Source organism: Manduca sexta, chromosome 7, assembly GCF_014839805.1.
Source record: "Manduca sexta isolate Smith_Timp_Sample1 chromosome 7, JHU_Msex_v1.0, whole genome shotgun sequence".
Lineage (NCBI taxonomy): Eukaryota > Metazoa > Arthropoda > Insecta > Lepidoptera > Sphingidae > Manduca > Manduca sexta.
Genome location: NC_051121.1, coordinates 2,015,732 through 2,040,850, shown reverse-complemented (window position 1 = coordinate 2,040,850; position 25,119 = coordinate 2,015,732). Strand labels below are relative to the sequence as shown.

Sequence of the window (25,119 nt, the reverse complement as noted above, 5' to 3'; positions counted from 1 at the left end):
GACGCGAGAGTTTGCGTTCATGATTTAAACGTTCAGCTTATTGGAACGACCCATAAGGATTTGTGTCAGGTTGTTTTTATTGGAGCTGGTGTTCGATATAATTTATTGGGTATTTCAGTTACAAGATTTGGTCTATCCGTGAATGTTATTTGCTAATGATGAGCTCTGGGCGATGAGAGTTATGATCTAAAAGTCGTAGCGGATGATGTGGGTTGCTGCTATGTGTGATATCTTTCGCCACCGTACAGCTGAAAAAGCTCTGTATCTGTCTGACTTTTATGGGTAATTATCGTAAATTTCGTTCGTTTTTAGAATTGCATCCACTTTACCAGTCTGTTACGATAGACATTGATGGCTTTCGTGACGCATTATGCGAGGAGTGTACTGTGAAATAAAACGTAGCGGGTACGGTCTCTGCGTCGGGATTTTATTGGATTTCTTCCTTTTCTGCGTCAAAATTGAGATCCGCATTTTTTTGGATTTCTTCCTTTTTCTGCTTGTTGTTTTTTATATAACAATCTTGTTCAACACTCATTGAATTTAGGGAGCTGGACTTATAAACTAAGTCATATCTTTTAGGCAATACATCTGAAGAAGTGTGTTAAGCCGACCGCACACTGGAGATGAAGGCAGGTGAAACAAAATTTATCACAACTAAAGCTGAAACAAATAAAAATATCGTTCAACAATCATTGACGAACTTTAAAAGACGTGCGCGTTAAGTAAGTGGAGTGCAGTTATTGAGCGCCCTTGTTCAACGAGCGGCCGCGGCCGTCTCCCAACGATTTGTTTACATACTCCATCCACGCTCGCCATTCCCAGTGGTTGCGATGTTTACAATGTAAGGAACGTTTCGGATTACACACACCTATATTTTATTTCGAGAATTGGAGGAAGATTCGTCGATATCGACTCATGTGCTGTTTAAAAATTGTGTAATGTTATCGTTTCTGGAAACGTGGTTTACGAAAAATAGGAGGAAAATGGGATTCAGCCAATTGGCGTGATGGTGATGTGTTTTATTTATAATAAGAAGAAATGCGTAGTAAGTCTACTGTAATATTTTAATTGAAATCTTCCCGTATATGCATTGTAAGAAAATGCCAAAAATGGTTCAAATAGTAAAAAAAATTACGGATAATTCTGTCGTTATCATAATTTATCAATCTAAATTTTTAGTTATTCAGTTTTTGAGATTATGGCGTAGGCGACTTATTTCGAAATAATTTTGCAAGTTGAGGCAAACCTGACCAAAACCTTAACTTAAATTATTACTAAAAGAATATGTAAAAAGAGAAACACAAAGGCAGTTTAAATAAGTAAACGCGTATGTAAATGGTCAAAGGCGTCTGAACAATAGCGTGGCGTGTAGAGACAAAGCAATTGGCCCGGAGTACTGTATGAATGGGTTTACGAGAGGGGAAAGTGATACGCGATTGTGAACACAATAGACATGCTGTACCGATGTAGTTCTAGTAAAAGCAATTAATTTTGAGGTTCCGTATTTTAAATGCAAAAAAGGAAATATACAGGACTTGACTATGATTGTATGCAAGTAAAGTATCGCATGTTAAATTATTAAGGTCCTTTTTCGCAAGTCAGCTTGGGAATCGAGAGGCATACATATTATATGGTATGCTGCTGTAAAAATATCAAGTGTTTGTGCAATGCAAAAAATAATACTTTTATAAAGGTCATTTAAATATGAATTACTACAAATCTATGTAGTGTTTTGGCGGTCCTTAACTATAAGTATAGGAATCATAAGGCCCTACACTCAGCTCAGTTTATACAGGGTGGTGACGACATAGCGACATTAAATGAAACCACATACCGAGTATCACGTTAGTAGTACGTATACCAAAAATTATCAAATTACAATCAATGGTTTAGCCGCAGGAATTATTTTTTACTTTAAAGATTTTAGAACATGATGTACATACATTACGATTTAGCCACGCAAGTTCATTAAGTCATTCACCTCAAAACAATTTCATTTACCTACATGCGTAATACAAATAAATACAATGTGCTACTCGCTACTCAGAAATAATATTACAATATTTTATTGTATTGCTGGTTGTATTTAGACCTAATCACCATAAAGATAACATTATTATTATTAGCAAAGAAAGATTGCCGAGGCGCACCACTTGATTTGTAAACTGGTAAGATAGCTACGTTGTCTATTCGACATTTTTGTCTATACATGTAGGTAAGTGTAGGCAAAAATACCAGGTGTAAGGGAAGTGCTACCGAAAACGAAGACAGCGCGATCGAATGATTAGCTCTTCGAAAGAAGAGAACGTTCTTATACAGCGTTACGTATGGATACATAAACTAAACTATTAAATAGAAACAAAATTCAATATTATAAAAAAAATATCATAATGTAAGTTGTAAGACGCACATCAGCTGATGCTGCGCGGCGCGGCGGCCGACGCTTTGTCGGCATTTCTTTTGTAGTTCGTACGCGTGTGTATTAGTTTTGATTAAATGTTCAAGTGTTTACATGAAACGTGAACCTAGTGACCATGACCACCATTTTTAGATTACGTTCATGAATGAAACTTTACGCTCAAAAGGGACCGCCAAATAAGTACGTACGTACGCCTCTTACGTGCAGTGCCTACAGGTCAGATGAGGTTACTAAACAATATTATAAAGGCTGGTGTGTTTAATTTAGATTATTTTCGCATTTAGTTTGTTTGAAAAATTAGATTCTTGTAGTTTTGCGTAATAACTTTTTTGATATTTAGAGTGTTTTGAACACTCTAAATATCAACTGTCAACTAGTGGGGTTCGTGTTTTCATTTAATGTCGTTATGTCGTCACCACTCTGTATAAATCGTTCCAGCAATGCAACAAATCAAGGCACCAAGTTACAACCAGTTCGAACAGCATCCATCGCCTTCAATCATGGCCGTAATTGTTGACAGTCGTCAAGAAAATCACAATTGTTTATCAAATAAAACTGAATGCCAAATGCCAGGTGAACTCGCAGAGTAAACATTGGAAATCATGAGTCAACAAAAAAGGCGGCACGATAGGAAATTTCGCCGCTTCCAGCTCGGCCACCTGTCACATTCGAACACTCTTTCATATGGACCATAGCCAAAATATTTTCATACAGTCTCGCACACAGATAAATATCGTGCGTCATCGGTTTAAAGTAATGTTATATTTTTCATCCAAATAATAATTTATAGAAGTAAGCCATGAAGTAATTTCCGCATCGGAAAAATAAGCTAGAATGAAGATAATACAATTTTTTATGTAAGGAAATGACAGCCTGTTCGCCTGATGGTAAACAATATCAATACCAATCAAATTATCTCCAATAATGCTGGCATGTCCTTCAAACTGGAGTGGGCACCTCCGGAACAACGATACTTCAATATCGGAAGAAAACTTATGCAATAAAAGAACTTTTTTGCACGTATTACAAGTTATTCGTTCGATCTACAGTAGGCATGCCTTCTGCGGTAATAGTCAACAATATCAAACGAGTACAATAAAATGCCACGTGGTTGTTTTTTGTGCCAATACATTCGATATTACTGTTTATATGCTGTGTTAATTCAATAGATTGCCGACTATGTCCGTTCCGCTATAGGTATCGACCTTGCGAATCGGAACCCGACGTCACGTGCTACTAGCAATTAATTGTCTAATTTGCGATCCGATTTTTATCGGTTTAAGGTGTTGTTGCGAATTCGTTGGATAGTAAAAATTCTAATTTTATTTTAATTGAGAACCGTTATTGAATATTAAAATCCATTCCATTAATAAAATAATGTGGATGTGTTCAAAATCAACAATAATAACGTTATAAACATTAGGAAAGATAGTATAACTAATCATGGGCATCATTACATTTTTTTGAAGGTTTGCTTTGTTGGTGACAATAATCATATGACACTTAATTTTACAAGAAATTAATCATTTCAATCACTTTAAATTGGAATACGAAATCAATATGCGTTTGCTATTTAGTTTGGATGTTCAACAAAATATAGATAGTGAATTTTGGACGCAAGGACGTTTGCTGCACTCCAATTTGAAACGATATTCCACTTTCGGAAAGCGTTCGGTTTGACCGGATTTAAAAGCAAACGTTTCACAGTATTCAACGGTGATGTTTACCGTTTCTAGAAACCACTTGTTACTAGTGCTTCGAAGCTTTAGTGCTTGGTATAATGACCAGCGAGGAAGCTTTTGTTGTCGGACCTTGGTTTTATGGACAATGAAAAATTAACTACTCGAGGTTCATCTTACACTCTTATAAAAAGAGTGGTTTAGCTGATGATGCTGCTTTATACATGATTGCAGAAAGATTTTACTTAATCATCACAATTAAACTGGTTTAATTTAGCTTATACCTATTTTGGTTCCAATATACGAGCAATTTTTTTATTTATCATTAGCAATGTAACCCTATCAAAGAGTTAATTTCAAGAGTTCCTCACCGCTGGTATATTCTATCTCAATGTATGTTTTTAAGAAACGGTCCATCACAATCAAATAGAAGGTATTTCGGCTTGTACGGTGACGTAACTGTTCGCTATTACACTCTACATGATGCAAGGTGTTGTGCTGATAAGCTGCCATTGTCTTGAAGGCTTCGCCCCACCCGGGGCCGTCGACGGAGCCGGTGAAAGAGCACGTTCGACCTAAAAAATAACAATGAGCCGAACATTTACTATTTCCTGCTTGTGCCTCCGCCGGCCGCCTCGTCTCACCGAGTTTTAATTAGTTACTTTTGTCTACAGCTGTAATTATTTCCCGACCACGTTCGATGGTTGTTTTCACTATCTAGTCTGATGTAGAATTCAGCGATTTCTATTTATATTACTTATTGATGAGAGAAGCAAATTGCTTGCTAGAGGTTATCCATGAGTAGTAACAACATCACAATTTTTGAATTATAAAATAATTCATGGCGCTGCGTCCGATGCTCTAAATCATGAGATTTAAAGCTCATAATGCCCACAGGAGCTCGCCGACAGAAAAGCCGAGACCAGCTCTTGTCTACAATTCACGAGAGACCTTAGGGAAATAATTTTACATTATAGTGTTGCTAAGGTTTATAAATCAGTATAACGCTTACTGACGACCATCCGTAGTGTTGCCTTACACTGTAATTGTTAATATATTTATACATAATTAAAGATTTAGAAAGAAACAACTGTATGAACATACAAATTATTTCGTAATGACATTTACGACCTAAAATTGTCTGGCGGTAATATACGTTAGTGTTCGTGTTCTAAATTATTACTGAAATTATACCGTTGTAGGCCATACAGTAACTAGACTTTAGTTAATGGCGGGCTATTATCCTAAATTGGATTAATCTATATTGTAGACATACTATTCATGACGCCAAATTTTTTAAGCTCATCAAGGACATCAAACGTAGTACGTCTTATTGACAGGTGTGGTGGGTTAGTCAATAAGTCCAAGCATTCGTTTCCGTGAAATAATTTTATAAATAACTTGTTTTATACAATACATATTACGGTGTTTTCTCACGTTAGTTTTTTAGTTTCTTGTTAGAATATTGCTATGATTTATGTCCCCTGAGATCATCGTGAGCCAGTGCTTGTATTTTAAAATTTACGATACTAGTTTCATACATATTTAAGCGACTTATTTTAAGAAGCATTTACCTCTTTCTTACAACATCCATGGAAGTTGGCGTTTATAAATATAAAAATATTTAATTAATACCAACATATGAGATTTTCTAAATTATGTTAAGGTATCCGATATATGCATATTTCATGTTTTAAAATAAACCCAGATTTCTACAGAATATCCACCGAGTTTTATTTACGCCGTAAAAATTTCATTTCCTCCAATGTAGACGTGACCTAGTAAATCTGGATTCAAATCAAAAGGTGAGCGCTTTTACGAAGGGAAAAGAGGGTGGGCCGACAGCCGCATGAGCCGAGCTATATCAGAATTGGCATTAGGGCAACGGTAATGTAACGAAAACAGGGAAGATTTTAGTAGGCGTTTACTGATAGGATTGGGATAGTGTGTAAAGACCTTTGGAAAGTATTCTATAATTTAGTTAACCTTAGAAATATTGGAGAACTTTGTGTTTAGTTTATTCGTTTAGGTTCATTTGAGTTACTGTCTATGTATTATAAGCATTACTAACTAGAAATAACAAGACCAATATGAAGAGCAAAATATAATGCTGGAGAAATAACAGTATTTTTTTATGTAAATAAGCGTTCTGTTATGTTTAAGCCCCAAACTTCCAATGTTGCGATAAGTCGCCTTTTCGCATAATCGGATTTGCAATATAAGGCTTCTCCAAACTACGACAGAAATGACGTCAGCAGAAATTCTATTTACATTTTTTTACATTACGATAAATGTGACGGTTGGGTATGAACGGGACGTGGTTTTTGCATATTCTGTTGCTTGCATGGTGTAATTCAATTAGGCCTTAAATGCTATTGAAATAGAGATACAAATAGTTGTAGTGCTATCAGACCGCTTTGGTAAATCGTAGCGTGTGAGTAGTCCAGACTATCAGCATACTTACTATTATTATCATTGACCTACAGAAGCTGAAAATACGTTTCGCGGTGCGCACGATTACCAATATATTTGTGTATTTTATTTAGGTAGTTGAAGGCCGCTAATCGAATAAGTAAGTCAGCTAATAATAGCAAAAGTGATTAACCCAGCTAGCAGCTAGCTAATCACTTTTTAAAATTAATAAAGTACCAGAGGAATTGTGCATGCCAGTCTCTAAACATTCATAGAATGAGGAAAGAAGGACACGTATAGCATCCACACTTTTCGCAAGTAAAATGTTTCCAGCGAGCGAAAATTTGCGAAGTATTGCCTATATTGTATGTGAAATAAATCTGGAACGCTCTCCTAAGTTGCTTTCAGTTCCGTAATCGCGCTGAGCGGTAGATTATCGGCTTAAAGTATAGATGTTTGTATAGCGGCGGTTTTTGGGTCGGGCGCGGGCTTTTGGCCCCGTTTGCTGCTGGGTCAAGGCGACCTGACTTTCCAACGTGTTTGCGAATTGCAAAAGCTTTTTAATTATTTTGTTAGGTTAATTGTTTGGGATCGCTAAATTGATCTAGGAACTGATGAGTTGTGGTATAGGTGGGACGTTTGATGCTAGTGTCGAATTATGAGAATGCGTTGGTCATATCGTGAAAAATGTGGATTGATTTTTGGTTCGGAATTCCCAAACTCATGATAATTGTGCCAAATTTGGCCATCATGAAAACAATCTTGTGCTCTTTAACCTGTCTTCCAAAAATAATCGTAATGTTTTATTTAAGCAGTTTTATTCTTGAGAATTATTATTGAGTTCTACTATGTCAATTATAATAATTAATATTATATTGATATTTGTAAGACATAAACATCGATAAATCTCATTCATTTTAGATATTTAAAAAATACACGTTCACATTTAATAGTGTTTAGAGTTTCAATTCTTAGTGAATTATAAAAAAAAAATACTCGTTTCAATTTCTTGGTAAATCCACGTGGTTTTGTCATAAAAAATTACTGTTCACGTGGAATCGGGAAGACGTCTAGCTCTGCGACATTACAAGGTTACGTTCACACTACCTACTTACCTGTGAGTGTAAAATAAAGGAAGCGAAACACAATACGGCATATTATACAATCAAGTCCTAATGAGATATCTAGAGGAAGAACTTGTAAAGAGTATTATGTCTATTTACTAAAACGATTAAGGTGTATTCTTTGCATCTATTTTGTTGCGTCATCTAGTTTTTGCTTCCGGCTTGGCTAAAAAAGGAGTATCGAATAAGAGAAAATAAAACACAAATTTGTTATGTTTGGGACAGTATAGCTTTCTATCAATGAAATTATTTTAGAATCGCAATAGTAGTTTCAACGATTCATGCTGTTCAAGCATAAACTTTATTTCTTTGTAATATTAACATGGTTAAAATACACATTATTACATATACGGGTTGTTAGATAAAGCGTTGTTTTGATATACTAAATAATATATCCGTTTGCGAACGTCACCCACATGGGTTTCCGAGTGGAACTATGAAAGCGGCGAGTGTAATATGAGATAAGAGGAATGGGCCGCAGTGCTCTGTGAATACACAACTCTGTGAGTTTCATGTTTAATTAAATATGTAGACGAAATGTAGAAGGTCTTTTAGTGCTGAGTTAGGACATGATCCATAGGAACAGTAACGACATGGTTAGCGCATAAACCATGGTAAATTCAGAACTTTGTATTGCGAAGTATTTGAGATTGCTGCGCTCAAGACACAAGATGTTAGGTAATGGTCAACAAGTCATAAGGCACTTTCTCCGCGAAACAAAAAAAAGGTAATGGTCTCTAGATTACACCTACATTGCACTGCTTTTGGGTATAATAATAGGGAATAGGGCAGACAGAACTAGAAGACAGTGGAAGGTAACGGTCTTGATCAAACTGTCCAATTCCCAACAGTAAAGCCAATTCGATGCTAGCCAATACACAGCACGTGCGGGGAATACAATGAATAATTTAGCGGAATATAAAACGGCGCCTGCATATAGTCTGTTGTCAAACTAGCTGGACGTGATGGGAATCATGTGACACGTAGCGTGTTTTCAAACCCTTGTTATATTGAAAATGAATGATTTCAATAACATTCGTAGTCGTTAGATGACTTTCTATCTCATTATTCATTAGTACGGTGGTGTCTTGTGTGAGAGAGTTTGTAGGGATTGTGAGGTATCATGGATGTGATTATTTTATCGCAATAGGTTTGCTAGAACCGTGATTTTAAATGTGAAAAAGTAATATTTTCGATTTTAAGGATTTTTAATCAAGTGAAATTATTGAGTACAGTTAACATTTCACTTATTCTGACAATTGTGAATTCTCTGATTTCACACGGTAAAAACCATAAACTGATGTAGTTACTTTAATAAAATTCGTAATCCTGATTTTATTCACGCAAAATATAAATGTTTTTTGGTTTTAAAAATGATTCTGCTTCATGGGCAGAAAGTGTGCTTTTGTATACCCATATCCGACATGTGTAAACCTTATACAATATGGCAGGTGCTTTTTCTGTGCTCTGTGCTAATAATTTTGATGTCAATCATTCATCGTAAAAACGATTTGAGTTTTTGCAACAAAAACTATTATGCTACTAATCATAATGGTGTCATCTGAAAATGGAAATAGTATAAAAGTGAAGGTATTAGTGCGATTTCGCCTTTTTGTCTAAACTTAAAGAATTTAGAGCCAATCTGGACTTCAGTTTATTTCGCTCGAGAATTTGGGACGAAAGTTCTCGCTTTCGATGAGATTGGTAGGGATTAGGGTTTCCAAACTCGAAGACATCAAATAATGGAAATGTAGATTTGGACAAAATAAAGTATGCTTTTAATTTATAAAAAATATATATATATATCTTTCCTCAGAGCTTCAAACTTACAGTCGCTTGGTAAAAGTTTTTATATTAATACAATTTCATAAAATATTCATAATCTAATTTCTAAGTAAGTTTAGTGAGCCCGGTTTATGACATTTTCTACACCATTGCGGACTATCTGTCATCTGCATTGTTGGAGAAATATCAAACCCACACGGAATGTGCCTATTGTTCTGCACCTTTTACGAACCAACACGTCAGTTTCAGTGATGTTTGACGACAACGTACCTATTGCAACAGAATGTTGTAGTTGGTCAGTATAAATTAGAAAATTAATAATAATAATAATAATATCAGCCCTGTATTATATACTCGCCCACTGCTGAGCACGGGCCTCCTCTACTACTGAGAGGGATTAAGGCCTTAGTCCACCACGCTGGCCTAGTGCGGATTGGTAGACTTCACACACCTTCGAAATTCCTATGGAGAACTTCTCAGATGTGCAGGTTTCCTCACGATGTTTTCCTTCACCGTTAAAGCGAACGATAAATTCACAAAGAATACACACATGATTTTAGAAAAGTCAGAGGTGTGTGCCCTTGGGATTTGAACCTGCGGACATTCGTCTTCACAGTCCGTTCCACACCCAACTAGGCTATCGCCGCTTTTTTTTTTTTTTAGAAAATTGATATCCTTTAATTCACCAAAAAATACGTTCACGGACACTCATTTCATTCCCTAAAAGGCAGTAACGCAATCTAAAAATCTTCTCGCTTTATGAGTGTTTATACCTAGTCTTGCCATAAATATTGTAATAAAGAAAAAAGAAAATTGTTAACTGCAAATAACATTTATTACTTTTACAGTGTGTCAGTTTAATACATAAATATAAAACAATTAAAAATATAAAAAGCTTATTCGAAGTGGTCTCCATTGGCTGCAATACAGTCCTTTAAACGATGAGGCCAGTTATCAATAGAAGCACGCACTCTTTCCATGGGAAAATTCTTCACTGCCAATCGTATAGATTGTTTTAGGGACTCCAAATTATCATGGCGTTTAGAGCAAGCTGTACTCTCTAAAACTGACCACAAATCATAATCCAGCGGATTAAGATCGGGACTAGACGACGGCCAGTCTTCAGCTCTGATGAAGTCCGAAACGTTCGATTCCAACCAAGACTGCGTGGACCGAGCTTTATGACCCGGCGCCGAGTCTTGCTGGAAGGACCATACTTGGTTATTGAACATGGTGATGTTAAGGGGCTTAACTACCTTCTCAAGAATGGTATCTTGATACACTTGTGCCGATGTTTTGATACCTTTTTTCACAAAAATATGGCTCAGTCACTCCTTCATAGCTAACACCCCACCAAACCATCACTGAAGTCGGATAATGTCCACGTTGCACTCTGTCGACTAATTGGGAAGCTTCCTTAGAGCTTTGAGCATAAATACGGTCATTTTGTTTGTTAAAATGTTGCTCAATTGTAAAAATTTTCTCATCCGTAAACAAAATTTTTCTGTGACCTCCCTTTGCGTACCGCTTCAGTAGTTGTTTCGATTTTACCACCCTATTCTTCTTTAAATTATCAGTTAAGAAATGGCCAGTGCGTCTCTTATAGGCTGCAAGTCCTAAGTCATCTTTTAAAATACGCGACATGGTTCTAGGTGCTATCTTCATTTCCCGAGATAAAATCTTTTGCTTTCGGACAGGATTTCTTCGAATTCTTTCCCTTACTGCTTTGACCACCTTTTTCGTACGAACACTACGTGGACGGCCAGATCTTTTTCTGTCACAAACAGAGGAGGTCTCATTGTACCTATTAATAGCCCGGTACACAAACATTTTACTAATACCAAGTGTATGGAGAGTTTTAAAAATTGCATTTGGCTCCATACCTACTTTGTGTAATGCTATCACAGCGATTCGGTTCTCTTTATCACCCCACACCATTTTAATATCGCAAAATATTTTACAATGTATTGGCGCCAAAATGAGAAAACACAATGAACAATCGTATAAAAATGACAGATTCGAAATTCAAATGTAATATTTTTTTATAATTAAGTGTAACAGTATTTATGGCCAGACTAAGTATCGTAATAAGTGTCTGATGATTTATTCGTTTAAAATTCCAACACAGAAACTACGTTAATCAAAAACATTAATAAAGTAATTTGGATATGTGAAGCTATCAAACGCCATTATTCTCGGTTACAACGAATTTTAATTTTATATAATATAAAATTGTGCTAAAACAGTAGTTTTGTAACAGCGTGACAGCGTTCGCGCCGTGGTGCGTGACGGAATCTGTCCAAACATCGCCATTGACCTTCCACACGGCACGACTGTCGCGAAACGAGCGCCGTATTTGCACATTTATTATCAACATCCCTCTTCTTTGATCCGAGACGTAAACCGGATGGAAATAGAACTGTGACGTGTAGAGAACACGTCGGGGTCTCGTCGCGGAGATGCTGGATTTATTGATCTTGCCATTGGTTGGTAATAAAGATTGTTATCCTTTTGATAGGAACGGTTCCGTGACAATAATGTGGAATGATAGGGGTCATGCTGAATGGATTGTAATACGTGTTTATAATGCCCTATTTTAATGATCTGATTACAATATGTTCTCACCGAGTTGAACTAGAATTTTTCGTTAAAATTTTTTATATAAAATATACAATGTGTATTGCTTGAATTAATAGATACGATAATAATTTGCGTAGTCATTTACTTAAATAATAAAACCACATTAGTAAGTATACTAACGAGGCAATTTGTAAAAGTTGCACCATTTAATTTTCTAGGCTTGTTTTCGGTGTGCAAATGATAATACACATTAAGTCGAAAATTCGTCGCCCTGTTAAATGAGTCCTATAATATTTTTATTACGCACTTACAATTATCCCAGTCCAGACTGAGAGTCGCGATCGTCACAATAAAATTACGTGGATGACCGAAAATTCCCCGATGTTCTAGATTATTTCTCAGAAGTGGTGTTAGGTAACTTTTGTTATAACTTGTCTTGTGTGGGTGTTGATGTTTGAAGTGGGTTAATGTACTACATATTTTATAGTACGTTTAGAAGCTCTATGTGGGATTATTCGAGGCTATATTTAGTTGATTTGTGATGGATTTTTTGTCGTTCACTGTATCTGTGTTGTCTTGTTTTATTTTTGTCTCGAGTTTATAAACATACGATGGTTGTACTAATTAGTAGTTGTATTTATCACTCTTCTACATGTAAAATGGACTGTTAAGATGTATGTTAAATTAACTGATTGTTTACTGTGACCCCATGCATTTTACACCATTATTCGAGATCATGGGACCTAGCATAATGTTTCTAGCTTTTATCTTCACCTGATACTAGTAAGCAATTGTGAACAAGCCGAACTAGCTAGATAACTATTTTACGTATAAATATGCCGCAGATCCTTGTCGCAACTCTGAATGTTTCTTTTCGACATAAATAGATGTCCGAAAAGTGTTGACTTTATGTGTGTGTCAACTGAAATAACGCGTCTGGGAGGTCGCATTCACCAGAAATAACGCGTTTTATAGTTTGCTTGCGGCTTGAACAGTATCCGGTGAACTCATTCCACACCAAATTTAATCAACAAACAATACGTACTCTTCGGTAATTTGTTATTGCAAAAACCGATCAGTAAGTACGTAACTGCATTCGAACGTGTTTGTAAATGTGTTCCATTTACGGGCACAATGCGACACGGTGCGCTATTCATTTGTGCGCAATGTTTCCCGGTCACGACACAGTGTCTGCCGGTGTCATTCGGTGCGCGGTGCAGATAGAAGCCGTTATCAAAATGGCGGCGCGTCGGCGTCGCTCGGCGGCCATCGCGAGCGGGCGGTCGTTGACGCGGCCGGTTCGCGTGGCGCGTCTATCGATTACGTTTGAGCTGTGTCCCAAACGTTGGGCGACATCTGGTGGAATATAACGGAAACGGGGTTTCATTATGGATGCATAGAGGGCGCTTTATGAAATTTATTGTTCAGTTTAATTTCTCTAGGGAAAATATATTTTTCTTTTCTAATAATTATTTCGATAAACTCCTGTGTAACTAGTAAATTACTTAAAATATCATTAGATAATTCTAAAACGTTTTCATAAAAACTTCTCTTAAGGAGTGACTTAAAAACGTAGAGCCCTCGGATAGCTCTTTTCTTAACGATCTAAACTTGTAGTAAACCATTAAAATTTTACATTTGATTTGCATTGTAGAGCTTGCAAAGTCTTTTATGGAGTTGTAGAAAATTTAATAAGACACTTTTATAATCCACCAATTAGAATTATTATGAATAAGCTATTCCTAGCTTGTGGGATAACTACTCTGTCTAGAATAATAAAAAGTAATATATAAAATTTGTTTTAACGTTTTCCTCTGTTTGTCCACAGTGCAAAGACTTCGAGAAGGTGGGCGCCACGATAGCCGTCACGCCGTGCGACGTGGTGGAGGAGGCGGATATCACATTCTCATGCGTGGCGGATCCTCAGGCTGCTAAGGAGGTAATGACTTACTTCCACACACTTGAATAATGTGCCCGTAAGTCTGTTGAATGAAGAGATGCAAATGCCTATAAGATGTGAAAAGTGAAGAATGAAAGTTCTGCGTGACACTGCTTACTGCACTGCGTTCGTTCCTATATTGAGAAAATATGTGAATTAATATCATGATACAAAAAGAAAACAAACTTGAGAAAATAAATTTTGAATTAGTTTCTGTTTTAGATGAACTCATAAAGCGTTTGATAATAAAATGGGTATTTTTAAACTTTTGTTGTACAAAATCGTTGAAGAATATTTTTATTGGATAAACAACGAATACAAATCAAAACAGAAAAAAGTTATAGGAATGTTCACCTTACCTCGATGCCTTACCTACTTAAAATGTAGTCTACGTAGTAAATAAATAAATATTGAACGTAACTCAGTCTTCAATGAAACTTAATCCTTTCACAAGAGAAGCTCGCGCTTTTAAGAGGTTTCATGGAAATGTAAGACGCTACGCAGACTGGAGTAGCTCGGTACGGGGCTATTGATCTGTTTACACTACGGAATATAATTTAAATCTGTGTCAATAACAGCTATATTCAAGTTTTATGATTTGTAATACCTTAATATTATAATTAAGATATTTAGATGAAACATTATACACAACATCAGGCATTTATCCCCGAAGGGGTATGCAGAGGTGCAACCAGGGCACCCACTTTTCGCCAAGTTTGGTCCGTCCCATGATGTGATAGGGGGCGAGCTTATCGCCATATCGGGCACAAATTCCAGACTCCGGGTTAATACTGAGCAGAAAAACCCAAATATCACTGCCCGGGATTCGAACCCAGGACCTCAGAGCGCTGTCGTACCGCGAATGCAGTACAACTACGCCACCGAGGCAGTCTGATGAAACTTTATGCTAAAGAAATTGTGTTTATCTAAAATGAAGCGTGGTCTAAATCCATAACAAAATGCATTTATTGTATTTACAATTCAAGGAAACGAATCCTCGAAGTCTTCCTAATGACAAAAGTTTTAATACTTGGCGTATAACTTTTTAATACCGCCGAGGTTCATACACCTATCAGGTGGGTTTTATGTTGTTTTCCGTAGTCATAACGCTTCGTCTATCGCGAGGACGTTGAGTTTATAGCCCGTTTTATGTACGACCTTTATTGCTTATATCTCAGTGTACTAAGGCATCATAACTTCCTCGCAGTGCACTCTGAGGACTGAGGATACATTATGGTCAATGCCATCTTTACTAATGAATTCTTATGTTTACGCGAATGTTAGACATTAAAATAAAATTATTTTGTGGTTTTTACCGCGGTTTTTACATTATAATTCTCATCTACGCAGTCTTCATGGTCACGGGGTGGACTGACAAACAAATAGATAAATAAATCTGCGAAATCTGCCTATTTACCTTTACTACTTTGAGACAGGATTGTAGTTTGTAGTCGGATTTTGAGGAGTAGCCTTGTAGACTTTTATGTAAAATATATTTTTCTATAGCATTCCAGTAGATGATCTAATAGGTCATCGGATGGTAAATTATTACCTCTCCAATAAACGCCTACAATGTCATAGAGTTCATGGGCGCGTCGCAGTTAATTTTCAAAGAAAGTAATAAGGTTGAGTGGGCGACAGTAATTTTTTTTACCTTTTGACTGTTCTGTTTTATATATACTCATATATACATAGGGTCAGCCTTTTACGTTTTTGAAAATAGGCAGATATGTAATACACACTAATTTAGCAGTGTTAGGTCTCATGTAATAGGCGGGTCTATTGCCATTAACGGTGACAATTGTAGACTCCCGGATTCAAATCCGACACCTCAACGCGATAGTCGTACTGCGTGCGCAATACAGCTTAGCCACCAATTCAGTCACGACGTTTTAAACTATTAATATCTAAAAGATGTTCATTCAAAGATAAGAGCGAGTTTTAGAAAATTGATCTATCATGGTGTTCAATATTAAATGTAGGATATATGTGCATGGCGTATGCGTTCTTGGTGACCAGACTGTAGCAAAATATTGCTATATAAATTACCTATTAAAGCCACAAGAGAATGATGTTACAAGAAAAAAACTTTTGTTTCATACTTTCCAAATAATGTTGAGGTTAACATTCGTATTGTGACCCTTGAATCAATTAGTAAACGTTAACAAATTACTTTGAATCAAAGTATGTTTAGTGTAAAACATTGGTTGTTAGTTAATTATTGTTGTTAGTTACTTTAGTTCATTTTAAGGGCGAATTACTTTTAGGGGTCGCAAAGGTAGAGTGGTGCATCGACCCAAGTTAGATTTTGACTTGCAACACGAGAAGTCATTATTGTTATCCTTAAATTGGTTCCGTTACACATAATATATTTATGTGAATCTGGCGAAAATTTTATTAGAAAATGTAAAATAATAATGTCATTTTTGTTCCTGTCTATCAAAACGGGTTACAAATTATTCTTTCCACAGATGATGATTATGCAACACTGTATAAGGCACCATGCTGTAATGCATAATTCGTAGATGATTTTATATACCGCCATACTTATATTATAAATGCGAAAGTCACTGCTGTTTGTTACGCTTTCACGGTTGAACCACTGAACCGATTTCGATAAATTTTGCTATGAAGATAGTTTAAAACCCTGAGAAGAATATGAGCTACTTTTTATCTCGGGAAAACCTATTCTTTCGGATACGCAAGCAAAAGCTGGTCTTATATAAGTTTATATACTGTTATATACGTTATGACTTAAATCTCCCAATAAAGCCCATGGAGGCATGTTCCTGTGTCACATTTATAGGTCGATTATGTTTTATGTCGAGCGTTGATGTGGCTCAAAGGTCGCGCCGCGGGAGCCCGAGTTCAAATCCACACTGACCTTTACTATTATAATCTTTGTCACGACGAGAACGTTCTATGGTATTATTACATTGATATGTCGTGGATTTATGTGGTCTGTGATATATATTTGTAGAATGACCTCTGATTTTATTTATATAGTATAAGAAATTTAAAAGAACTTTTTTCTTAACGTAGTAGGCAAATGAACAAATGGACCTCCTGATGTGTAGCATCCCCCGGTGAGGTGAGGTGAAGAATTCACCGAGTGGTCACAACTCTAAGTCCCGTTTGCAGGAATGTTCATAGCGACTATTCTGTATAATATAGTTAAGAATATCATTTTATTGCATTATATTCCGTTCTGTATTGTAAGTGTGTACTGCTGTTCGTCTGCCTGGGTAGGTTCCCCGGTATTGCATTTTTTTTTGTAAAGGTCTGTGCTGTTGTGTCGTGCTCATGTTTGATATTATAGCTGGCGTAATTACGTGGCGTGAAACTTTATATAATGTCCGTGTTCGACGCGAGCAATGGAGCGTCACTCAATAAAAATATCAATAACATAAATAAAAGTCATATACATATAAGAAGTCAAAACAAAAAAAAACAAAACATAAATTAACTTACTAGTTACTATGTAATTAAAAAAATATTATAAACCCATTCGCGAATATCTATCTCTTCACCAGACGTAAAAAGGCATCACCTAGAACAGATCATCGATTTAATTTCCAATCGTAATGATACTAATACCTTGTGATATATATTTCAGATGGTGTTCGGCAACTGCGGCGTGCTGCACTGTCCCTCGCTGGAATCGAAGGGGTACGTTGAGATGACATCCATCGACGCGGACACATCTCACGACATCGTCGAGGCCATCAGCGGGAAGGGAGGACGGTATCTTGAAGCTCAGGTACGTGGAATTAGTTTTTGTGCTGGTGGTAGGATATTTGTATTAATAACCGGATAAACCGGTATAGTAGTTCATATAAGTGTGTCGTGTTCCAGTATCAGTCTGTGTATGTCCAGTTTCAAATAGGATGCCTTAAATGTGGCGACTGGAGAGACGTAATCATCTTTCGTTAGTCGACACTCGACCCTTACCAACCGATGCAGGGTATCATTTTAGCGTGTCCGTATATTAAAAATATCTGGTCTATTAGTCTATTGTCATCTATTGCTAAACGTAGGGTTCAAATGAGCGCCAACCACCAACCAAACCAATCCTGGTTTTGAGTGGCCCGTACCCATGCGTTACCCGCCGCCTTTTTCAAGTCGTCAGCCCACGTTACTGCGGTTAATAATTAAAACTTCCCCCCTGACCGAACTTTTATGCGCGGTCTCCACACCATATTTTGTCCCGGCCCTAGGCACACAGTCCAGTGTGTACGAAGGCTCGCCTACATTTCCTGACCATCTCCACTTCTCTTATTCTATGAAGGTTCCTTGTCCTTGCCCCACATTTCCTGCCTCAGATATCCCCTCCCAACTTTCCTCCAGGGCCCTGCAGTTGCTAAGCCAGGAGATTCCAGTATTCCATATGCAGGTTAATCCCCCGACGTAGTCTGCGGGATATGATACACAAAGAAAATAATTAAAAGTACACCTAAATAATATTGACAGATGACATATTATAGCGTGCATATAGAATTTGTGATCTCGAACACCCAATTAGCTAAAAAATAATCTGCATGTATTGTTAATTCAATACGGCTATCGAATCCTTTGCGGCTTTTATATCCTAGTTTTATTATGAGTGCTATTTAACGAGGAATGGTTTCCAGAAATCGATACGTCTAAAGAATAAAGGTTAGCCTACTCTCAGGAGAGCGTCAAGCTCATCTATGCATTGGTATAAAAAAAATAATAAAACATAATTCCTTTTCAGATCCAAGGATCAAAAACGCAAGCGGAAGAGGGTACTCTGATAATCCTGGCGGCCGGCGACCGCACGCTGTTCGACGACTGCCAGTCGTGCTTCAAGGCGATGAGCAAGAACTCCTTTTACCTTGGTAGTAGTCTGCTTGTCCTTTTGCCGGCGCGAGGAACGTTGGCCGTTGACATTTGCTCGCACACACTGATGCACGCTGTCCAAATACGTAGGCTTTGAACGGTACACGTGGCAGTTTGATGTATGCTTTTTGGGAAATTTTTGTGAAGAAAATACGTTTATCGACCGAGCTGTTGTAAGACACGTTTATTCGTAAAGGATTTGAACAGTGCCATTTTAAGCATGCCGATTTATAGAACTGTATGGTATTATTGTAGGAAAGAATAAAATGTAATATAAGCATACAGGGTGTTGCAGAATAGGGGTAACAATAATAACTAATAACAAGACGTATCATTGTCTACTTGTTACTAAAGAAGACTTGAATTCACTATTTGTGAAGTTGAAATTTTCCTCCCTATATCCCCTATTATATAGTATATAATACAGGGCTGATATTATTATAGTTATATCCCCTATCTGCAACACACGATATTTGTAGCAGTTTTGTATTTATTGATTTTTATTTCTTGGGTTATTGAATTCATCTTAGTTTTTTTCTTATTAAAATATAGTTGATCACTTCTGTGTGTTACTTCTGGTTATGTTTTACAAATAGAGCATGATGCGCACGAGACACGTGTTTGGACATTCGTCACAGTTTTTTTTTTCATTATTTGAATGATTAGTTTTTTTTTTATTTAAAATAATTTTGGCATGATTAGTTAGAACTTATTATATTTTTTTTAAGTATTTATTTTAGCACGGCTTTTTTTACGTTTTAAATGTCAACGATCAAATCTGAGCGTCTTTTGCATGATATATTTTTTTACACGTATTTAGTACAGTATGATGTATTTATGGAATGCACATGTAGGTCGAATAGTGAATGGATGTGTGTCTGTGTTTCGTTTCAATGTTTTTTTACAGGTCTAAACATGAAGATTGTTTAATTGTTAATTTAATGCTGGTGGTAGGATATTTGTATTTGCCCGGATAGCAACATCCGTGAAAAACCGCCCACAGTAGCCCATATAACTGGTTAGAGTAACTAGCCTCTGTAGTAAATATCTCTCCTCAGTTGACACACTATTAGGACCCCACTTCTCTTAGTCTTACCATCAGATGCATGGGGGTTATTTACTCATTTACTTTATATTATAATATCGTGTGTGTACTGTGTAATCTTGTTTTTTATAATAAAAAGTCACATCATTAAAATATTGATATTATACAAAAAAAAAACTTATGTTAATTAATATTTAATGTTGTCTTGCCAGAAATATAAAACATTGGGAAAGAAAATGTTGGCATTTAGAATGCTTTTCGCTAGTTTATTAATGACCTTGTGATTAATTCTAAGCCAAATTTTAGGCTGAGCTTCCGTTACAGGTTTTAAGTATTTGGATAAAATTGCTTATCTTGTCTTAGAATCTATACTAAAGATGTAATCATGAAGTTCCTTGTTAGCCGTCCTATTTTGTGACTCAAGGTCATAAATATTAATTGTCTATCGGTTAAAAGCATAGATCCGGCAAGCTTTATTCAATATAATTATTGTGAGGGATCGCTAGTAATGGTCCGCTAAAGAGTAAGGTAATTCACCTTATGTACCGTGTGTGGCAGGTGACATCGGCAACGCGTCGAAGATGAACTCGGTGCTGCAGGTGGTGGGCGGCGTGTCGCTCGCGGCGCTGGCCGAGGGACTCGCGCTCGCCGACCGCGCCGGACTCAACCAGGCCGACCTGCTCGACGTACTCGCGCTCACGCCACTCGCCAGCCCGCACCTCATACTCAAGGGACGAGGTCAGTGCCACTCACTCATCGACTCGACCAGGCCGACCTGCTCGACGAACTCGCGCTCACGCCACTCGCCAGCCCGCACCTCATACTCAAGGGACGAGGTCAGTGCCACTCACTCATCGACTCGACCAGGCCGACCTGCTCGACGAACTCGCGCTCACGCCACTCGCCAGCCCGCACCTCATACTCAAGGGACGAGGTCAGTGCCACTCACTCATCGACTCGACCAGGCCGACCTGCTCGACGTACTCGCGCTCACGCCACTCGCCAGCCCGCACCTCATACTCAAGGGACGAGGTCAGTGCCACTCACTCATCGACTCGACCAGGCCGACCTGCTCGACGAACTCGCGCTCACGCCACTCGCCAGCCCGCACCTCATACTCAAGGGACGAGGTCAGTGCCACTCACTCATCGACTCGACCAGGCCGACCTGCTCGACGAACTCCGCGCTCACGCCACTCGCCAGCCCGCACCTCATACTCAAGGGACGAGGTCAGTGCCACTCACTCATCGACTCGACCAGGCCGACCTGCTCGACGTACTCGCGCTCACGCCACTCGCTAGCCCGCACCTCATACTCAAGGGACGAGGTCAGTGCCACTCACTCATCGACTCGACCAGGCCGACCTGCTCGACGTACTCGCGCTCACGCCACTCGCCAGCCCGCACCTCATACTCAAGGGACGAGGTCAGTGCCACTCACTCATCGACTCGACCAGGCCGACCTGCTCGACGAACTCGCGCTCACGCCACTCGCCAGCCCGCACCTCATACTCAAGGGACGAGGTCAGTGCCACTCACTCATCGACTCGACCAGGCCGACCTGCTCGACGTACTCGCGCTCACGCCACTCGCCAGCCCGCACCTCATACTCAAGGGACGAGGTCAGTGCCACTCACTCATCGACTCGACCAGGCCGACCTGCTCGACGTACTCGCGCTCACGCCCACTCGCCAGCCCGCACCTCATACTCAAGGGACGAGGTCAGTGCCACTCACTCATCGACTCGACCAGGCCGACCTGCTCGACGAACTCGCGCTCACGCCACTCGCCAGCCCGCACCTCATACTCAAGGGACGAGGTCAGTGCCACTCACTCATCGACTCGACCAGGCCGACCTGCTCGACGTACTCGCGCTCACGCCACTCGCCAGCCCGCACCTCATACTCAAGGGACGAGGTCAGTGCCACTCACTCATCGACTCGACCAGGCCGACCTGCTCGACGTACTCGCGCTCACGCCACTCGCCAGCCCGCACCTCATACTCAAGGGACGAGGTCAGTGCCACTCACTCATCGACTCGACCAGGCCGACCTGCTCGACGTACTCGCGCTCACGCCACTCGCCAGCCCGCACCTCATACTCAAGGGACGAGGTCAGTGCCACTCACTCATCGACTCGACCAGGCCGACCTGCTCGACGTACTCGCGCTCACGCCACTCGCCAGCCCGCACCTCATACTCAAGGGACGAGGTCAGTGCCACTCACTCATCGACTCGACCAGGCCGACCTGCTCGACGTACTCGCGCTCACGCCACTCGCTAGCCCGCACCTCATACTCAAGGGACGAGGTCAGTGCCACTCACTCATCGACTCGACCAGGCCGACCTGCTCGACGTACTCGCGCTCACGCCACTCGCCAGCCCGCACCTCATACTCAAGGGACGAGGTCAGTGCCACTCACTCATCGACTCGACCAGGCCGACCTGCTCGACGAACTCGCGCTCACGCCACTCGCCAGCCCGCACCTCATACTCAAGGGACGAGGTCAGTGCCACTCACTCATCGACTCGACCAGGCCGACCTGCTCGACGAACTCGCGCTCACGCCACTCGCCAGCCCGCACCTCATACTCAAGGGACGAGGTCAGTGCCACTCACTCATCGACTCGACCAGGCCGACCTGCTCGACGTACTCGCGCTCACGCCACTCGCCAGCCCGCACCTCATACTCAAGGGACGAGGTCAGTGCCACTCACTCATCGACTCGACCAGGCCGACCTGCTCGACGTACTCGCGCTCACGCCACTCGCCAGCCCGCACCTCATACTCAAGGGACGAGGTCAGTGCCACTCACTCATCGACTCGACCAGGCCGACCTGCTCGACGTACTCGCGCTCACGCCACTCGCCAGCCCGCACCTCATACTCAAGGGACGAGGTCAGTGCCACTCACTCATCGACTCGACCAGGCCGACCTGCTCGACGTACTCGCGCTCACGCCACTCGCCAGCCCGCACCTCATACTCAAGGGACGAGGTCAGTGCCACTCACTCATCGACTCGACCAGGCCGACCTGCTCGACGTACTCGCGCTCACGCCACTCGCCAGCCCGCACCTCATACTCAAGGGACGAGGTCAGTGCCACTCACTCATCGACTCGACCAGGCCGACCTGCTCGACGTACTCGCGCTCACGCCACTCGCCAGCCCGCACCTCATACTCAAGGGACGAGGTCAGTGCCACTCACTCATCGACTCGACCAGGCCGACCTGCTCGACGAACTCGCGCTCACGCCACTCGCCAGCCCGCACCTCATACTCAAGGGACGAGGTCAGTGCCACTCACTCATCGACTCGACCAGGCCGACCTGCTCGACGTACTCGCGCTCACGCCACTCGCTAGCCCGCACCTCATACTCAAGGGACGAGGTCAGTGCCACTCACTCATCGACTCGACCAGGCCGACCTGCTCGACGTACTCGCGCTCACGCCACTCGCCAGCCCGCACCTCATACTCAAGGGACGAGGTCAGTGCCACTCACTCATCGACTCGACCAGGCCGACCTGCTCGACGAACTCGCGCTCACGCCACTCGCCAGCCCGCACCTCATACTCAAGGGACGAGGTCAGTGCCACTCACTCATCGACTCGACCAGGCCGACCTGCTCGACGTACTCGCGCTCACGCCACTCGCCAGCCCGCACCTCATACTCAAGGGACGAGGTCAGTGCCACTCACTCATCGACTCGACCAGGCCGACCTGCTCGACGTACTCGCGCTCACGCCACTCGCCAGCCCGCACCTCATACTCAAGGGACGAGGTCAGTGCCACTCACTCATCGACTCGACCAGGCCGACCTGCTCGACGTACTCGCGCTCACGCCACTCGCCAGCCCGCACCTCATACTCAAGGGACGAGGTCAGTGCCACTCACTCATCGACTCGACCAGGCCGACCTGCTCGACGTACTCGCGCTCACGCCACTCGCCAGCCCGCACCTCATACTCAAGGGACGAGGTCAGTGCCACTCACTCATCGACTCGACCAGGCCGACCTGCTCGACGTACTCGCGCTCACGCCACTCGCTAGCCCGCACCTCATACTCAAGGGACGAGGTCAGTGCCACTCACTCATCGACTCGACCAGGCCGACCTGCTCGACGTACTCGCGCTCACGCCACTCGCCAGCCCGCACCTCATACTCAAGGGACGAGGTCAGTGCCACTCACTCATCGACTCGACCAGGCCGACCTGCTCGACGAACTCGCGCTCACGCCACTCGCCAGCCCGCACCTCATACTCAAGGGACGAGGTCAGTGCCACTCACTCATCGACTCGACCAGGCCGACCTGCTCGACGTACTCGCGCTCACGCCACTCGCCAGCCCGCACCTCATACTCAAGGGACGAGGTCAGTGCCACTCACTCATCGACTCGACCAGGCCGACCTGCTCGACGTACTCGCGCTCACGCCACTCGCCAGCCCGCACCTCATACTCAAGGGACGAGGTCAGTGCCACTCACTCATCGACTCGACCAGGCCGACCTGCTCGACGTACTCGCGCTCACGCCACTCGCCAGCCCGCACCTCATACTCAAGGGACGAGGTCAGTGCCACTCACTCATCGACTCGACCAGGCCGACCTGCTCGACGTACTCGCGCTCACGCCACTCGCCAGCCCGCACCTCATACTCAAGGGACGAGGTCAGTGCCACTCACTCATCGACTCGACCAGGCCGACCTGCTCGACGTACTCGCGCTCACGCCACTCGCCAGCCCGCACCTCATACTCAAGGGACGAGGTCAGTGCCACTCACTCATCGACTCGACCAGGCCGACCTGCTCGACGAACTCGCGCTCACGCCACTCGCCAGCCCGCACCTCATACTCAAGGGACGAGGTCAGTGCCACTCACTCATCGACTCGACCAGGCCGACCTGCTCGACGTACTCGCGCTCACGCCACTCGCTAGCCCGCACCTCATACTCAAGGGACGAGGTCAGTGCCACTCACTCATCGACTCGACCAGGCCGACCTGCTCGACGTACTCGCGCTCACGCCACTCGCCAGCCCGCACCTCATACTCAAGGGACGAGGTCAGTGCCACTCACTCATCGACTCGACCAGGCCGACCTGCTCGACGAACTCGCGCTCACGCCACTCGCCAGCCCGCACCTCATACTCAAGGGACGAGGTCAGTGCCACTCACTCATCGACTCGACCAGGCCGACCTGCTCGACGTACTCGCGCTCACGCCACTCGCCAGCCCGCACCTCATACTCAAGGGACGAGGTCAGTGCCACTCACTCATCGACTCGAC

General features: G+C 41.7%; 1 protein-coding gene across 5 annotated transcripts in view; it reads left to right on the top strand.

Annotated features, from left to right (window-relative positions):
* The window catches only part of LOC115455563 (putative oxidoreductase GLYR1 homolog), a 92,242-nt gene that overhangs the window by 64,193 nt on the left and 2,930 nt on the right, over positions 1 to 25,119 (top strand). The window contains exons 8-12 of one of the 5 annotated variants that reach the window (XM_037447706.1): positions 13,828 to 13,938; positions 17,555 to 17,698; positions 18,674 to 18,797; positions 20,402 to 20,514; positions 20,809 to 21,356. In XM_037447706.1, coding sequence (XP_037303603.1) covers positions 13,828 to 13,938; positions 17,555 to 17,698; positions 18,674 to 18,797; positions 20,402 to 20,514; positions 20,809 to 21,144 — 828 coding nt within the window. In that variant the 3' untranslated portion in view covers positions 21,145 to 21,356. Of the gene's footprint in view, positions 1 to 13,827; positions 13,939 to 17,554; positions 17,699 to 18,673; positions 18,801 to 20,401; positions 20,582 to 20,808; positions 21,357 to 25,119 lie in introns of those variants that run through there. The other 4 variants (XM_037447705.1, XM_037447707.1, XM_037447708.1 and 1 more) reach the window with 4 other exon arrangements.